A 17279-nucleotide genomic window follows, 5' to 3' on the forward strand; every position below is an offset into this window, starting at 1 on the left:
CTCATTTCAGTCTCGACTAATAAGGACAAAACCTGAGATCATTCACCAGAGCTGCATTACAACAATATTCCCTGCCTAAGTCTTTATCTGCAGCCAAGCCCTGTCACCGTATACTGTAGGCACGTCTTCACACTGGCTTCTGAGATCAGAAGAAGAGGTCTGCAGATGGTTTTCCCCCTGTGGAACATAACACACACACACACACACACACACAGAGGGCTAAGCGGGAAGGCAGCATATCAAAGAACAAGCACTGATACGGTTCAGCACAAAGAAACAAAATAAAAAGTTGTCAATGTGTAATAGCCTGTGAAATAGAAACAAATAAAGCATTGTTTCCATAGCACCCTGCTTTTTATCATGGCACGATAAGTGGAGAGAAGATTGGGTCTCCGCTGCGACTCTTTCAGAGTTGATCGGTTTATGGGAGAAGGCTGGTGTTTGATCGGCATGTTTCATAATGCTGCTGAGCTGCACAGCCAGATGAACAATCAGTGTGTCACTGAAGCATCTGTGGGGCCCTTAAATTATGTTCTCCCAACAAAGCCAACAGTAATGGAAGTTATATACTCCTCAGTTCCAGGACTATTTGAAATGCTATGCAGGGAACATGGACGCTGTCAGAAACATTGTGCTGAGTTGTTGGTAATGAAGCCACGGCTGACCCTAGCATGTGACTCTTTCCAAAATGCAATCACGGACAGTCAATTTTAATAGTTACTTTTGTCTGACAATGATTTCGTTTTCCTCCACATTCTCCATCTGATTGCCTGCCATCCTCGCCCTCTCATTGTTCCTTCTCCCCCCACCTCCATGCCCTCTTGTCCCCTACCATCCAGGAAGCCTTCCAGATTGGTATCTACTGGGCCCACACTAACACTGTCCACAAGTCTACAGCACTGAAACTGGTCCATGACCTGACTTCTCCTCGATGGAAGGAGGGATCCGGCTCAGAGGTGGTTACTCTGGATGAGGAGGGATACGTAGAGGCTGACATCACCCTGGGAGCCTTCCCTGGCAAACAGAAGGTGAGGGAAACAATAGTCAGGGAAATACAAACCACTTCTCGTTGAATGTCACTGAATTGAAGTGTCTCACGCAAGGAAAGTATTGAATTCTCAGTACTAATAGCTCATGCTTTGTCGTGTATTTATTGAATTTAAATGTGATTTTCAGGTGTTTTTTTTTTTTATTGTACATCATCAGTTACTTGTTTACTCCCTAAGAAACTTAACTTAACTCTTTAATGTTGCAGATATCTTGTCCATAAGAAACTGAGTGATAAACCAAAGTGTACCTGAAAATATATTTAAAAAAACAGAAGTAAGAAAGTTTTAGGCCATGTAGTCAGTAACAAGTCACTGAATTTTACATTAAAGCTATGGTGGGTACAGTAAAAATGTTCTGTAGTACAATGCAGTATCATTTAGTTTAGTGAAAACGTTTGAGCAGAGAGAGTTTGAATTAAATTTCAAATAATATTTTTGAAAATCAATCATAGCTGACAGCTTTGTTTCCTCTGTAGCTGTGTCAGTTCTGTGTGTCGTCTGTGGTGAGACATGGCATCCAGATCCTGCAGATTGAGGACAGGACAATTCTTGTCAACAATACTCCTTACATGATACAGTACAGGCCTCTGCTGACTGACCATGCACTGGGAAACGATGACCAGGTAATGTGCACTCTGTAAATGCTCACATAAGAACGCCCTCTCCTCTCTCTGTGCACCGAATTGAGGGTTACTCTGAATCACACTCTGTTTTCAAACTACCATGCGTGCAAACATGCCATAAGTGACCCCAGTAGTGTGACTCAGAGGAAGTTTCGCAAGAGTACAGAGGATTTCTTCTTTGGCGTAATCAGAAAATGTCAACCATGTCAACTCTGGGTTACTTTTATGCATGATAAAATATGAAATGCACAAGTACACATGTATGTGTCTTTCTCTACCTTTATTTAAACATGTAAAATGACTGCTTGTGCTGGCATAGTGCTAGAACATATGAGAAGTTCCAGGCTATACAAGGCTAATATTTCATACATCACAACACCTGCCCAGTCTCTAAGTCCCCACCAGCTTAACTGTTAGCTCCGGCTCTCTATAAAACTATGAAATAGTGTAAATCCTGGGCCCATAGCTTCAATTTCTCATTGCTACTTTATAACCATAAGGCCTGTGTGTGTGTGTGTGTGTGTGTGTGTGTGTGTGTGTGTGTGTGTGTGTGTGTGTGTGTGTGTGTGTGTGTGTGTGTCTGTGTGTCTGTGTGTCTGTGTGTGTGTCTATGGCCCTGCATCATGTCTGTCCTGTCTTGCTGGAGTTTCTGAAGCTTCACACATACAGTTTATTCCCTATCCACATTACTCACATACATCCACCCCAGCACTACCACACATACACATTGCTTGCATGGAGTAAGCCGTTTTCCATCAGATCATGTTGCTTCCCCCCCCCCACCATCGTTCTCACCATGTGGCAATGGCACTTCATAGGGACATTAGACAAACACCCAGAATTGGATGCAGGTTTCCCTTCTCGCTTTCATCTGCTGCTTGTTCCCAAAAGAGAGCAACAATGTAGTGATGTCATTTAACGAGCTTTCAGATCCTCTTAAAGAAGGATGGCAGAGCTTGCCAGTTGCCACTAATTGACTGAAAAACCTTTAAAAAAAAAAAAAGAGCTTAAAAAAACTAAATAGCGGGCGATGGGCTTAACAATAACAAAGACCACAAACAAGGCTAGGAATGCCTTTCTAGTTGGTCTATTCATCATGCTTAGAGCCTAATCCCTGTAGTCCTCAACTACTCGCTGCTCACTGGCTGCTAAACCAGCACAGCAGGGCTCCTCTGCTACCAATTTAGCGCTAAGCTCAGTGGGAGAAAGAAGAGAGTACAATAACAATGTGGTTTCGCCATGTATCTTTTGTTGTAATGAGTTGCATCTTCTTTGCTTTCTGTCTTTCTTTTCTACTTGGCCTTCATGTCCCATCTCATATCCTCTTCTGACACAACTTTTGTTCACTTCCCCTCTTTTATTCTCATTTTCTCTCCTCACCTCCATTTTTCGTTTGTCTCTTGTCTCTCTTTTGCTTTTATGTTTTTCCGTCCTCATCTTCTTTTATTTTCCCTCTCTCTTCCTCTCTGCCTGCACTCTTTTCTGTTTCATTCCTCTCCTCTTTGTACCATGTCCTCTCCTCAGGCCTGTGAGATACCAGAGACAGCCATGTTCAGCCTGGCTCCCTCTGAAGAATCGTCCCTGGCCAAACCCTGCTCTGTGCCATGCTGGGACCTCCTCCAAACCAGTGTCCAGGGAAAGGTGGAGTTCCCTCTTCCGCTCAGACACATGCTCTTCAGCTTGTTTCCCAGGCCTGATGGTGGAGTTGGATCTGCAGCGTGGAGCCTCCCTGCTCCCATCCGGCCAGACTTCCCCAGGCAGAGTTTGTCTGTTCCTGGGGAATCAGACTCTGGGGGTGGCCTGAGCAGCAGGTGGGTGAAGCAGAGCATGTGTGTTTTGCTGGCTGTGACAGTCCATTTAGAGCAGGGCACAGAACCCTGGCTGGCACAGGACATAAAGCGGGGAGGTGCTATTGCTGGTCACAGCTTGTTAAATGCTGCAGATGAAGCAAAAGGAGAAATGCCCTCAACATTTCCACTGTCAGTCTCTCTGCTTGTCTTGTGCAATTGATCCCTCTCAACCCCTCTCATGTCTTTCTTTCTTTTCTTGTGTCTGTTTGGCTTAATTTTAGTCCCAGTTAAAAGCAATTCCATCATCCTGTTACCAAAGACACTGAGTACAGGGGGCATGCAGTATGTAGGGCAGTGAGCATATATTTTTTCTCTGATACATCCTTATGTTCCAGTGTTTGACTGGCCAGCTTGGCTCTCATTTACTGTTTGTAAATGTAACATGCAGCCAAACACAAATATGGATGAGTGTGTCCACGCCTGGCTTCACTTAGGGCTCTGTCCATGGATGCACCTCAGAGATTTGCAAATGGACATAGCAGTAACGTGACGTTTGACATGTTGGTGGGTGTGTGAGCTCTTATCTATGTGTGGTTAGAAGGGGTTGGGATATGAACTGTCTGTGGACAGTTTATTTATGGGCTTGTTTATATAGGTTTTTATTTGTGTTTTGCAGAGGAATAGTACTGACCTATCAGGAGCACCTTGGGGTGACATACATCATTCTGAATGAGGACCTTTCTCCTCGCATGCTGATCCACAACAAGTGTCCTATCCCACTGCTGCTAAAGGAAACTGTCAAAGGTAGGAAGGGGAAGACTGGTGTCTCCTCATTTCATCTCGTCCATTCTCCTTAATACTATTTATACTACTAGTTGTTACTATTTCCTCTCATCTTCAATAGAAACTCCAAGGACTGAGGTGTTCTGCCGTCCTCTGCCTGCTAATTGCTCCCTGCACCATGAGCTCTACCACCACTTTTCCAGTTTCCCAGAGTGCCGGCAGAAAGATATGCTGCCCACACTGCTGTTGAAAACCACCTCAGAACACAGCTCCACCGACTGGACTGACCCCATAGATATCAACTGCCCTGGCACTCAGGTAAAAACATGCATGTAGGTGTTGTAAGGCGTAAAGATGTCAGGATTTTGAGGGGGGAGGGGATGTTACACCTCAACAATATATATGCACTATATTTCCCTTTTGACTCTAAAAAGATGGTGTAGAAATATAAACATATTTTCCATCACACCTCTTCTCAGAATTGGACAGATCTGCACTTTAATCACAAATATTGTCCTCAAGCACTCTTTATGAGATCTTATTTTCTTAATTACTACTGATATACATTAAAGACCTCGTCATCGTCATCATGTTTAGCAGCACAAAGGAGAATAGTCCCGTTACACACTTGTGACAGACTTGATGTTTTCAATTTACTAATAACAGCCAGATACTTACTGATCCCCTTTGAATCTTATTTATTTATTTTTTAGCTTTATGTATGGGGGAATATAATAATCAATAATTATGAATACCTTTAGCGAAATATGTATAAAATGTGCCATTTGGTGCACAGTTTATACACATTTAGTAAACTTTTTTGCATAAAGCTTGTTCACACAGCTTTAGTTTTAAAGTGTGTGTGTGTGTGTGTGTGTGTGTGTGTGTGTGTGTGTGTGTGTGTGTGTGTGTGTGTGTGTGTAATGTTTGGTGTTGTGTCTAGCCAGCTGTAGGTTGGGGTTGAGGTAAAGGCTGTGTATCTCTGGTTACTGTGAGGTCTGAGTCTGACCTCTGTGGGAGGGGTTAGAGGTCATAGGTCGGACTTGTTATGACTGCTCAGCGAAGCATTCAGCAGGGATCTGCTTCCTTTCGTCACATGAGGGGCTGATCATTCTGAACCTGGAGTGGTGGAGGTTAAAGTCAGACACATGTATGCTCTGAAACACACACATACAAAGAACAGTGTAAAGAGTACAGAGCTGAGCTATGTATTTGTGAATGAAATTTACCTTCTTAAAGTTTATTTAATGTGAAAAAGAGCAACATGTGCAACATTCTCTATTTGTAGAGAGTATCAAGGTATGTTGATCATATCTCACCACAGATCTGTATTGTTGCTCAGGTTGTGTTCCTGCCAGGCTTTGGCTGTCTGTACATAGATGTGGAGTATGACAAAGGCACCTTGGTTCTGTCTCTGGCACCAGAGGGCAGCGTGGAGGCTGTAATTAACCAGCACAGCAGGTATGTATGCACAGGCAGTGGTTTTATAGTTGTTGTTTTATGCTCCCTACATATTTGAACCATAAGAAATCATCCGTGCATGTTGTTCTTCCTAACCTCAAGGTATCTACTCCAGTGCCTTTTTATTGTGTTCACTTCAAATTGCTTTCTGATTATTGTTAGCAGCAATGTGTGCATGCAGCAGTTGTTACAAGACTCCAAACATGGAGAAACGGGCATCGTTTTCACCACAGGAGGGCAATAAAAGCTTCATGTTGTCATGAGTGAAATTAGTACAGTAGAACATGGTGTTACAGCTTTATTCCATTACATCAACACATAGCTGCTTTGTCATTTTGGCAAAACAGGAAATTAATGTAATCACATATTAGGAAATGTAAACAAATTACATCATTCAATGATCTTTGTTAATGTGCTCTGCTGGTGGGAATATTTATAAAACATCATCAGCACAAGATGAATGAGTTTGGGTTCTCTTACAAATCATCTGAATCATAAGTTAGTTTAGGCTTATGTTTTCTTGCTAATCGACAGTATTAAACATATGACGGACTAAACGACTGCTAGATACGCATCAGTGAAAACCATTACAGTCCTTTATTTATTTCACTATATCACACTTTAACATTAATAATTTCTGTTTTGTTTCAGGTCGTCCAAGCTGTCCTTTAGAGTCCTCTTGAGTGAAGCCAGTGTGGTGTTGAGTGATGACATCACCAGTCCCTCCGGTTCTGTGGAGCTGCTGAGACTCACATTGACCAAGCTGCTCCTCAGCCTGGCTCCAGCACCCACCGCCCTGCCCCCGGAGCTGGCAGTCGACCCTGGCGTGGGCGCATCACCCATCTCCGCTCTGATGCCCGACGCCTCTCTGATCGAGGTCTACTGCTCCAGTCTGCAAGTAGACAACCAGCTGTATAACCGAGCAAGTTTCCACTTCCCCGTGCTGCTGTGCCAGGATCAGAGAGGGGGAGCCGAGCACGGGGGTCTGTGGAGCAGTGACGCGAACCCCGCTGAGTCGATTGAAGCCCTGGAGGAGTTCAAGCGCTCTTGTTTCCTGCAGCTGAGGATGGTGCTGGCTGGGGACAGATGCACTGTGGAGGAGGTTGGATTCATTCTTATGTCTTTTTAAGTTTGCATTTTCTTTGTTGCAGTAGACATTTGAATTTTATCAGCACACTTCTGCTACTAACAGCGCTGTTAGTACTACCTCTGGGACTCCTGAAATCAGATGGTATACCCTAGCAACCACCTAAACACCCAAGTTCCACCACTTCCTAACTATTTGTGATGTTCCAAATCACACTCGTTGGCCCTGCTCCTTAAAATCAGATTTTCAATGAGAACAGAGAAACTTTCCACTTGGGAAACAGGTTTTTGAGTCAAGGGGGTGTTTAAGTATCTAGCATTATGCAATACATAGCCACATAGCAACCACCTAACCAGTAACTTAGCAACATTAAACCATTAAGTTTGGCTCATGGGCAGTAATATTAATCACAAAATGTTGTGTTTTTTTTTAGTTCATTACATAACAGTCTAATACCCTGATACTGACTGCATTTTTACTCATGTCAGAAAAGACAAAATTCCTTACACACTTGAAAGCCGCCCTGCTATTAAAGACACAGGTAAATCTGTGTGTCTAAGTAAGTTTATCCCTTTTATAACAATCAGGAATCAGCAGTTATATAACGGCTCTGTGTGCTTTCTCCTCAGATCACCTTCCAGCTCCAGCCTGCCAGAGTCTACCTTGAAGACACCTTTGTTTACTACATTAAGACCCTGTTCCACACCTACATCCCTGACAGTGCCATGGCTTCAGCCTCACCCACAGCAGAGATCCAGAGGAGTAGAGAGCCTGGATCAGCCCCCATCCTCCCTGAACAGGTGCACTTTTTAATAACGTAATGTTTTTATTTAGGTTACTGATGAGGCTGGTGAGCATATGTCAAACACTAAAACTGGTAAATGTCTTCCAGGTGCTTCAGTCGGTGCAGGCGTTGGTCCACCCTGTGCGGCTGCAGAGGCTGACCATTCAGCCAGTCAACCTGTTGGTCAGCATCCACGCCTCCCTGAAGTTGTATATCGCTTCAGACCACACTCCTCTCTCCTTCTCCCTGTTTGAGAGGGGGCCACTGTGCACCACGGCCAGGCAACTGGTCCACGCTCTGGCCATGCACTATGCTGCCGGAGCCCTCTTCAGAGCTGGTAGGTAGTGGATGGAGGAAGTCACACAAACTCCTTTCGCTCTCAGATGCCTCATATTTACCTGCTGCCTCATCATTCATGCATTACAGGAAATGGTCCTTAAAGCCATCTTGTGCTTCATATATTGACACTAGACTGACAATGTTGCATGTGCTTTTTCTTTTCACAGTACAGGGACACAGATTTACAGTCTGTATGATATAGGCTCACACACGTATGCACTCAGTTTAAGCAAATATGGACAGAAGAATAGCAGGATGTGTGCTCAAGTGAGAAATTCCACAATTTATTCTCACTAAGTCTAGAGTTGAGCTTTGGAATGATTGCACCCAGGGGATCTCATTGCTTTGTGGCAGAAAGTGCAGTAAAACTGTAGAACTCCAGGAAGCAAAATCTGAATTACTGGAGGCTCAAAAAGGATTTAGATTCATTGTCATGATTTACAGTTTAATCGCAAGGTTTGACTGATTCGTGTGTGTAGGCAGTACGTTATGGCATATCAGTCTCTGAATGGCCACCAGGTCTAAATCTGACTTATCAGGCCCAATAAAGTCTCCGTACCTCTCTCCACTCTCTGCGTTGTCCTCCTGTCTCGTCAAAGCCTCCACACATGTTCTGATTTAACCCAGTCATTTCCACATCAGAAATCACCGTTCTGTACGGACACTTCCTTCCCGCTGTCTCTCGTTAGAGCCCTCATTTCTGCTCGTATTTCAACACATCACCTCACCGCGTTCTCCTCTTCCTGAGTCATCATGGAGCGAGGGGCACCGGGAAGCGGTGCATTCTGGGACTGATTAGCAGTAGGATGTACGGTTACTGCGATCACCCATACACCCACAGGCGTAAATCCCCACACACACACACACACACACACACACACACATGCAAAGACTTATGGACATGTGGATGTTAAAAGGCATATACTGTCTATGCATACGCTCCAGAGTGTGTGTGTGTGTGTGTGTGTGTGTGTGTGTGTGTGTAAAAGCATGACTCAGCCCTGTAAACATCAGCTCCTGTCAGGACTTTATGCTTTACCAAAACCACAACTGGGAGAGCATGTGAAGCAAACGACCACTAGGCCCCACTGGAGTTGGTTTCCTACCATTAGAGTCCATCACTCAAGTGCAAATTGACGGAGAATAAGAGCAGAGCGGGGTCTGGCGTCTTGAGAAATGGATATTTGATTTTTGTGATGCAATTGTCAGTGCATAAATATCAATGAGCCGTGCCATCTGAAGGGGACTCTATGGTTGAATGAGAGAGGTGAGATAGTAGGAGGCTGTAAATCTCACTGTGGCACATGTATGATTTCATGCAGGAGTGTGTATGCCTGTGCGCACGAGTGTATATGTGAATGTGTTTGAGAAGAATTCTGATTGAATTAACACACTGCTGAACATATAATTATGATGTAAGAACATTTTGTAAGTTATTCTGTAAAATGTTTAGATTGGGAGAGCCTCGCACTCTAAACTGCTTTTGGCAAGCAGAGGACAGTGAAAGTGAGTTTACTCAAGGGGCTTATATGTGGAATGATCCTTCTTAGAGCAGGTGTTCCAGATGTCTTTCTTTTTTATTCTGTTGAATACAAAACTAATTTTAGCAGTCTAAAAAATGACTGTGGGATTATACACTATGTTCTGTATGTTGTAATACCACCGCGGCTCCCTCCAAAAATAATATAGTTCAAGTTTATTTATTTAAATATTTGCTTCCCATCCAAGTTTTTCTTGTAAAGCTAAACTGAAAGAGAAAAGTCACTCCAGAAACAAACAGAAAGAAGTCTGGTTAGCAGCTCTAGCACAGAGGAGATGGAGATTGGACCTCCTACTGCCTGCTCATCATGAAAAGAAAAATGTATATACATTTCATTTATATACATTTCATTTATATACATTTCATTTATATACATTTCTGACACTGCACATGAATGAGTAGGAGCCAAATCTCCCAGCATTACACTGATTACACATGGTAGAATTACAATGATAGTGTTATTTGTCTGTCTCAGGTTGGGTGGTGGGATCTTTGGAGATCCTGGGCAGCCCCGCCAGCCTGGTGCGGAGCATCGGAAACGGCGTGTCTGACTTCTTCCGGCTGCCGTATGAGGGCCTGACCCGCGGGCCTGGAGCCTTCGTCAGCGGGGTGTCCAGAGGGACCACCTCCTTCGTCAAGCACATCTCCAAAGGTATCACAGATGTTCATAGTGTTTTTGTTCATTTTATCACACAGAAGTGTTTATCTTTTTGCACACATTTGTATTTGTGGACTAAAAATATTGTGTAAAAGCTTAATTTATATCTCACACATACATTATCTGATAAACACTGTTTGTATTCAGGTTGTCATCACACAGTAGCACAACATTTATTGAATAAACTTTGAGCTGTGTGAACAGTTTTTGGCAGAAATGGCTGACAGGACATAAATTATCTGTAAAGAAAGTCAAACTTACTTAATGTATACCAAAATATTTGTCAGTCCCCTGGTGTGCAGAGGTGTCAGAGTATCTTTAAACAAGAAACTTCATTAATCCTTCAAATAAATACATGTTGAGCATGGTGTATTTCTCTTCAGAGAATGTCCCTGTTTTAATCTTGGAATGATTCATTAATTTGAGGCACTATAATGACCTTCACCACCCGTCTCCACTTACCGGCAGCATTCATAATGTCACTGCAAACATCGAACATTGGGTCTGAACATGTCACATTTGTGTTTAGGCACGCTGACGTCCATCACCAACTTGGCGACGAGCCTGGCCAGGAACATGGACCGTCTGTCTCTGGATGAGGAGCACTACACCAGGCAGGAGGAGTGGAGACGGCAGCTACCAGAGAGCCTCGGGGACGGGCTGAGGCAGGGGCTGTCACGACTCGGCATTAGCTTGTTAGGTACGTGGACACACACATGTGTAATCATTATTTTTACATCTGAGGCTTTTGCAACATTCTTATCAGGAATACAGCAGCACTTGAGGATTTTTTTGTCAGAGACAAAGACATTTAGTTGACTTGTCCAAATCTATTCCTGGTCCTCCAGCTCACTTATTTAACCCACACTATAAGGAATCTTCTGAAGTTTCTGCAGGTTTCAACAGGTTGAATTTAAGACTTTTTAAGGCCATTATGAATGCATTTAAGACCTGTTTCATTTTCTATACTGGCAAAAAAAAGTATGAAGGATATGAAGAAGAATCGCTATTGGTTCCATGACTGTTTCGTTTTGTAGTTGTTCCAGCATGATCAGTACAGACTTTTCCCAAAAAACATTTAAAAGCATGACTGAAAAATTCAACTTTGTCCAAGTAATCCCAACTGAATTAATCTAATCAATATTTAAGACCTGTCAGAATATGTGAAGTATAATATATTTAAGACATTTTATTGTCTAAAATTCCTGTTATTGGATTTTAGACTTTAAGACCCAGTAGACACCCTGGATAACACAAAATAAGGGGTTTTAGATGAGAAATGGCATAAATGACAGAATCAGTCCATGTCAATATAATGTTGTTTTCAGTCACATGGTAGGACGTTATCCAGATATTTGGAAAACAAAATGTTGTAATCCTATCATTTGGATTCCAGCAAACATAATCACTACAAGTAATAAAACAATCCCAAAAAATACAGTTGGGTTCAAAATTAACTTTTTTTTTGTTTTATTACTTTTCATCATCAAACCCAGTATAGGACCGCTCTTCCCATACATATCACTCGATACGTATGGAAACCTGCTCTGCCCACACACATTTCATCTGCTGTCCACTGGCATTAAGTCAAAGAGGCGCACACACTGTGGTGAGCACAATTACAGAGAGCTATGAGAGCGAGCAGTGGAGACAGCACAGCAGGGACTCAATAAACACCCAGAGGGCAGTAAAACCCAAGTCTGTCTCAAATCAGACTCAAAGACACACAGAGCATATCGTCATTGAAACCAAACAGCTGCTCACAGCGCTCTGGTTTACAGTGGATTATAATTCCTGAGATGCGCTGTCGATCACAACATCTGTGTCATACAGATATTTTCTGAAGGGCAGAAGCATTTCTGAATTCCTGCGAGTCCCATTTATGATGCTGGATTCTGTTTCCCATGTCTCACTAAAGCTAGATCTCTGTGAGGGTTTGCCCCTTTTTTTCTACAAAAGAATTCTAAAAATGAATTCTGTGTCCATCCTGTATTTTGCCATTTTAAGTCTCTCATTCAGTATTTATTTAAAAGCACAATAAATAACAACAACCCTTTGCTTGTTCTTTCAGGAGCAATCGCAGGCATCGTGGACCAGCCAATGCAGAACTTCCAGAGGAACTGGGAGATGCAGAGCTCAGCTGGTAGCAAGGCCAAAGGGGTCATCTCTGGAGTGGGGAAAGGCATTGTGGGGGTTTTCACCAAGCCCATCGGAGGAGCAGCTGAACTGGTGTCCCAGACTGGATACGGTGAGTTCAGGACAGTTAAGGAGAACGACATGCTGAATGAATTCAGCATGTGTTTTGCTTTTGGGGCTGTTTCAGAAGCTGTGTTGCAGGGCTTTTTGTTGGGGGGTAAATTAAGTGCTGGTCATTACAGCGTGATTAATTTTGTTTAATATAATAGCGTCCTTACTTGTCCTGTAATTCACAAACACACAAAATACAGGGAAATCAAAGCATAATTAGACCATAATTCTTAGACATGACTAATCCCTTTTGGATACCAACTGAACTTGTAGGATCATTGAAAGCTAATAGCTTTTTTATGTTGTCATGTCTGGCAACAAGCTCCATCGTTTTGTAGGGAAACATTACATTGAAATGGTTTTGTTAATTTAACCTAAAGCCATTTAAATTACATTTGCAAAAAAATGAAAAATGTAGCCTGTAGAGCCCATTATCACTGCCACACAGCCATAAACTGAAGTGTAAAGAGAGATTTTGGCCGAGCTGCAAGGTCTCAAGTTTAACACAACTCAACAAACAGACCTTATGTACAACTTTCCAGGGAGCCTTAGGCAACAATATTCTTATAAACACATATATGAATTAAAGTTGGTGTGTCAGGAAAATCATAAATCCATCAGTGGATTGACAATCTCTCCCTTTCTCTCCTCTTGGCTTCAGCCAGAAGCCAAGTGTTTATTAGGCCGGGCCTTCAGTAGTGCAGGACCCAGGAGAGAACTGCCGAAAGACCCCCTCACACACACACACACACACACACACACACACACCTAATCACACATGCACAAACACTTTAGGCAGTTAAGGTCTTTGGAGTTAGTTTGTGTTTTATTCAGGGTAGAAGATAGGGGTGGGGGGGTGAGGAGTGGTGTGTGTTGGCGCTAACGGGTCTTGGCTACAGCACATAAACTACCAACGAGGCTAACAGCTCCGCGTAAGAGCAATGAGTCCCTGGGGTCTGACTTAAACACAAACTTATGCATATGCATGTAATCCCACATGGATGCTCATACACCAGCATACACACACACACACACACACACACACACACACACACACGCGACCAGCATACACACACACAATCTGCTAGTAATCAATTCAGATCAACTGCATTGATTTGTGTCATAATTCATTCACACTCCATCCTGTTTTATGAAACACATTGATGTACCTACACACACACAAACACACACACACACACACACACACACACACACACACACACACACACACACACACACACACACACACACACACTCAGAGTGCAGCAGCATTGAGTACCACTGCAGTGACATCATTAATGGATCTTGCTGTGTTCTTTATGGCTCTGTTTTAACTACTTGATGACTTCACTGGCCCGCGGCTGCTGCTTCTGCTGACAGCTCGAGTGGGATGAAGGAAAACTGACCACACGCACACGGGTTATGAACTCACTGTGACATGTACACCCAGAGTCATCCTAATCATGTACTTCAGAGAATGAAGTGTACAATTGTAGTTATAAGCTCGTTTGCTTCGCCTGGAAAGTGGACGAGATGATGCGGTGGTGACAAAAAGCTGCAGTCAAGTCGGACAGTTTCCAGTAGCCTTCCAAGAATATACAGGAAATCACAGAAATGTTTACAACCATGTTCGAATATATAAATAAACTTTATTATCATCTTGTCAACAGATTAAACCTTCATTGCTCAACATGAGACATGAAACAGCTGCAATCTAGAGTTAAATATTAAAATCAAAGAAAATTTGGAAAACATGCTGTTTGTTTGTCAAAACTAAGAGCCAATCAGCTCTTTGATCCGCTGACAGCCAGGCGTTTCCCATCATGCCCTTGGTCTTGCAGTCGATGGAGAGCCACTGTGGCCGCCTAGATCTCCTGAAGTTAGCGTTGCCCATGTGTGCGCAATGTCAGAGCAAGTCTGCATGAAGTCGGACACAAATATATAACCAGCATGCATTGTGCGCCGATCAATTGTGCACAGCCCCGGCTCACCTCGGACAGGCTTAAGGCCACCCTCACACACTAACAAACTTATTTATCCATCAAATCTATCAGCTTGCAGTAAAATTTTGGAGAATGGCACCAGTCTGTAAATGCATGTACATAACTGACAACAAACACATCTGTCTTTGTTTGTCTAACAGGGATCCTTCATGGAGCAGGACTGTGGCAGCTTCCTAAACAACTGTACCTGCCCACAGAGGAGAAGTCGGCCCAGGCCCCAAACAGCCACCTTAAATATGTCTGGTATGACCCCGGAGCCATTCCTTCCTCCCGCAGGCTCCTCGTTTACTTTTGTCCAGCTATTCGTTAGAAGTGGGACATGTGTTCTCGCCCTTTGCTTTTCTTGGACTCTCTCCAGGATCTGCTGTTCTTTCTCTCCCCCTTACCTCTCATCATTTTTGCTGTCTTGTTTAAAAAAAAAAAGAAAAAAAAAAAACCTTGGAGGGTTCATTACCCACTTTCCACCAAAAAAAAGAGTCTGGAAAGATGTTTGACCTTGATCCCACACATGGTAGCCAGCCTGCCCTCCCTTGTTCTCATCGAGCCATGTTAAAAGGTTTTTATAAGCACTCTGCCAAATCCGCCAGCTAGAAATTGTTCTTGTTGTTTAACTGTGAGTCTATCCAGAGATGTTTCCCAGTGCCATCAGATGGAGGAGGAACACCTTCCTTTGTGTGCTGCTAGAATGGTTTGGAGGTTGAGAGACTCGGTTTACAAAGGTCGCATGTTGCGCCAAGCAGAAGGTTACCTATGGGTCCTGCGTTGTAAAAATATGGCTCCAAGTGCGGGCCGCATCGACGGCTCTGCATCAGATCTGAGTGTTTCAAAGATTCCAGTGGAACACTTAATATTATCATAAAAATTTATAAGAGGCCTCCGTCTCCAGAAGGTTATCAGGAGCTGTAGAAAAAAAGCATTTATGGCATTTTATAATGAATTTTCCGCAATTTAGTTCGGTTTCCATGGCTATCAAACATTTACTTCTAATAGCAGTCAGTGTTGACTGTCAACTGCCATGAGGAAAAAGGCCAAATTTTAGATACAATATTTCTTTAGGACATTCCACTTTAGTTGTCATCACCCGAGGGGTTAGCAGTATGTTGTACTAATGTTAGAGGAAGATGAAAATATATGAACGCTGAGATAATGCTCCCCTGTGGTTTTATTCATGCTGCATTGCAGTCAAACTGGTTTCCATCAGGCGTCCATCAATTATTTTTACTACTACAGGTAGCCCAGACACTTGAGGGGTCAGGCTGTTTGAGCAGAGTAACACTAAACAGAACCAAAGTGTCCCTACTGTGGCTGCTTCAACATCTGCTCTGCAATTTGAACACCTGCCTTCCAAAGTAAACACACTGTCAGAGAAACATGACTGAAGACTTCAGTTCCTGCACACACATTCTCTATCGAACCAGTGCGTAATAGAAACCACACAGAAAACACGCAGAAATGTAAATTACAGGATGTATGGAGACACGTATGGTCACTTGTTTGTGTGTGTTGAGGTGAGTTGGGCACTTTGTGTGGTCTTGTGTTTATAGGGGATGTGTGTGTATGTATGTATATCTGAAGTTAGGAACCATTATGTGTATACACGTAATCCATGAACGCAGGGGAAGCAATGTGATTGTTGGCTATCGTACATATGTGGGGCGGCTGTGGTGCAGAGGCAGAGTGGGTCGTCCCCTAATTGGAAGGTTGTTGGTTCGATCCCCGGCCCCTGGTGCCACATGTCGAAGTATCCTTGAGCAAGATACTGAACCCCGAATTGCTCCCGATGCCGTGCATCGGTGTGTGAATGTGTATAAAGGAGTTAGTTTCTGTTCGATGGGCTTTACCATCACTAAGTGAATGTGTGTGAAAGGGCGAATGTGCCAGGTAGCTTTGAGTGGTCGGAAGACTAGAAAGGGGCTATACAAGTACAGGTCAAAAAATAAAATTACAAAGGCCTTATTTTTAATATTTGACTATGTAAAATATTATTTTAAATAAATATTGCTGTGTGTCTGTGTGTGTGTCAAAACTTGTTTATAACGTACATCCCTTTCTGGTTGCACCACAGGAAGATGCTCCAGTCTCTGGGGCGGCCAGAGCTCCACATGGCCCTGGAGGTGACCATTGTGAGTGGTTCAGGCCAGGAGCATGCAGGCTGTCTGCTCCTTACCTCCGAGGTGCTGTTTGTGGTCAGTCTCAGTGAGGACACCCAGCAGCAGGCCTTCCCCATCACAGAGGTAAGTGTTTGTAGTCAGGAAGTAAAAGGAAAAAACAGCTGCTGTAACACTCAAATGAACCTTTCTGTAGCTGTGTCGCAGAACAGTGAAGTGAATGTGAAACCTGGTGTCCTCTGTAGGTGGAGTGTCAGCAGGAACCAGGACAGCAGGGCCAGCTCACCCTCACCTTACAGCAACAGACGGTAACAAACGACGCAGAGGTGAGACTGAAAGGAGCTGTACGGGGGTCACATGGTGCAAAATAATCAGAGAGGAATTATAGTGTTGATTTTATGCGCTGCATTTACAGGCTGGCTGTCAATATGTGTCATTTTTATTGTGAAGGCCGAGAGGAAGGCAGCACCCGAGTCTGATTTCAGAGGAATGCATGTTGACTGAGCACTTCAGCAGTATTTGTGCATATTTCCACAGTGATGTGTTTAACCATGTCACCAAAAAAGGGCCAAGGCAGTGCTTTTAGACAGTCCAGGTAGCCTATTGCTGTTCTTGTAATTTGTTTTCTTTTACAGTGTTTGTGCAGCAGAATCCTTAATACCAAACAACCCCACAACTCATGACCTCTAGGTGACGCTGTAATAATGAAGTTACCTCAAACCGCTTTGCCTACAGTTAAAATTCTTTCATTTCTCAAGTCATCTGCATCTGGTCTTTTCCTCAGACTTTCAAATGTTCTGACTTTTC

General features: G+C 43.3%; 1 protein-coding gene across 7 annotated transcripts in view; it reads left to right on the forward strand.

The window, feature by feature from the left end:
- The window catches only part of LOC127366381 (intermembrane lipid transfer protein VPS13B), a 315825-nt gene that overhangs the window by 297252 nt on the left and 1294 nt on the right, over positions 1-17279 (forward strand). For all 7 annotated transcript variants that reach the window (XM_051405186.1, XM_051405181.1, XM_051405183.1 and 4 more), the window contains exons 53-67: positions 840-1028; positions 1526-1672; positions 3197-3483; positions 4139-4266; positions 4367-4563; positions 5588-5706; positions 6358-6808; positions 7423-7593; positions 7686-7914; positions 9932-10108; positions 10644-10814; positions 12186-12362; positions 14505-14607; positions 16430-16598; positions 16718-16798. In XM_051405186.1, the coding sequence (XP_051261146.1) occupies positions 840-1028; positions 1526-1672; positions 3197-3483; positions 4139-4266; positions 4367-4563; positions 5588-5706; positions 6358-6808; positions 7423-7593; positions 7686-7914; positions 9932-10108; positions 10644-10814; positions 12186-12362; positions 14505-14607; positions 16430-16598; positions 16718-16798 (2796 nt within the window). The remainder of the gene's footprint in view (positions 1-839; positions 1029-1525; positions 1673-3196; positions 3484-4138; positions 4267-4366; positions 4564-5587; positions 5707-6357; positions 6809-7422; positions 7594-7685; positions 7915-9931; positions 10109-10643; positions 10815-12185; positions 12363-14504; positions 14608-16429; positions 16599-16717; positions 16799-17279) is intronic.

The sequence above is a fragment of the Dicentrarchus labrax genome, unplaced genomic scaffold (genome assembly GCF_905237075.1).
Source record: "Dicentrarchus labrax unplaced genomic scaffold, dlabrax2021, whole genome shotgun sequence".
Classification (NCBI taxonomy): Eukaryota; Metazoa; Chordata; class Actinopteri; family Moronidae; genus Dicentrarchus; species Dicentrarchus labrax.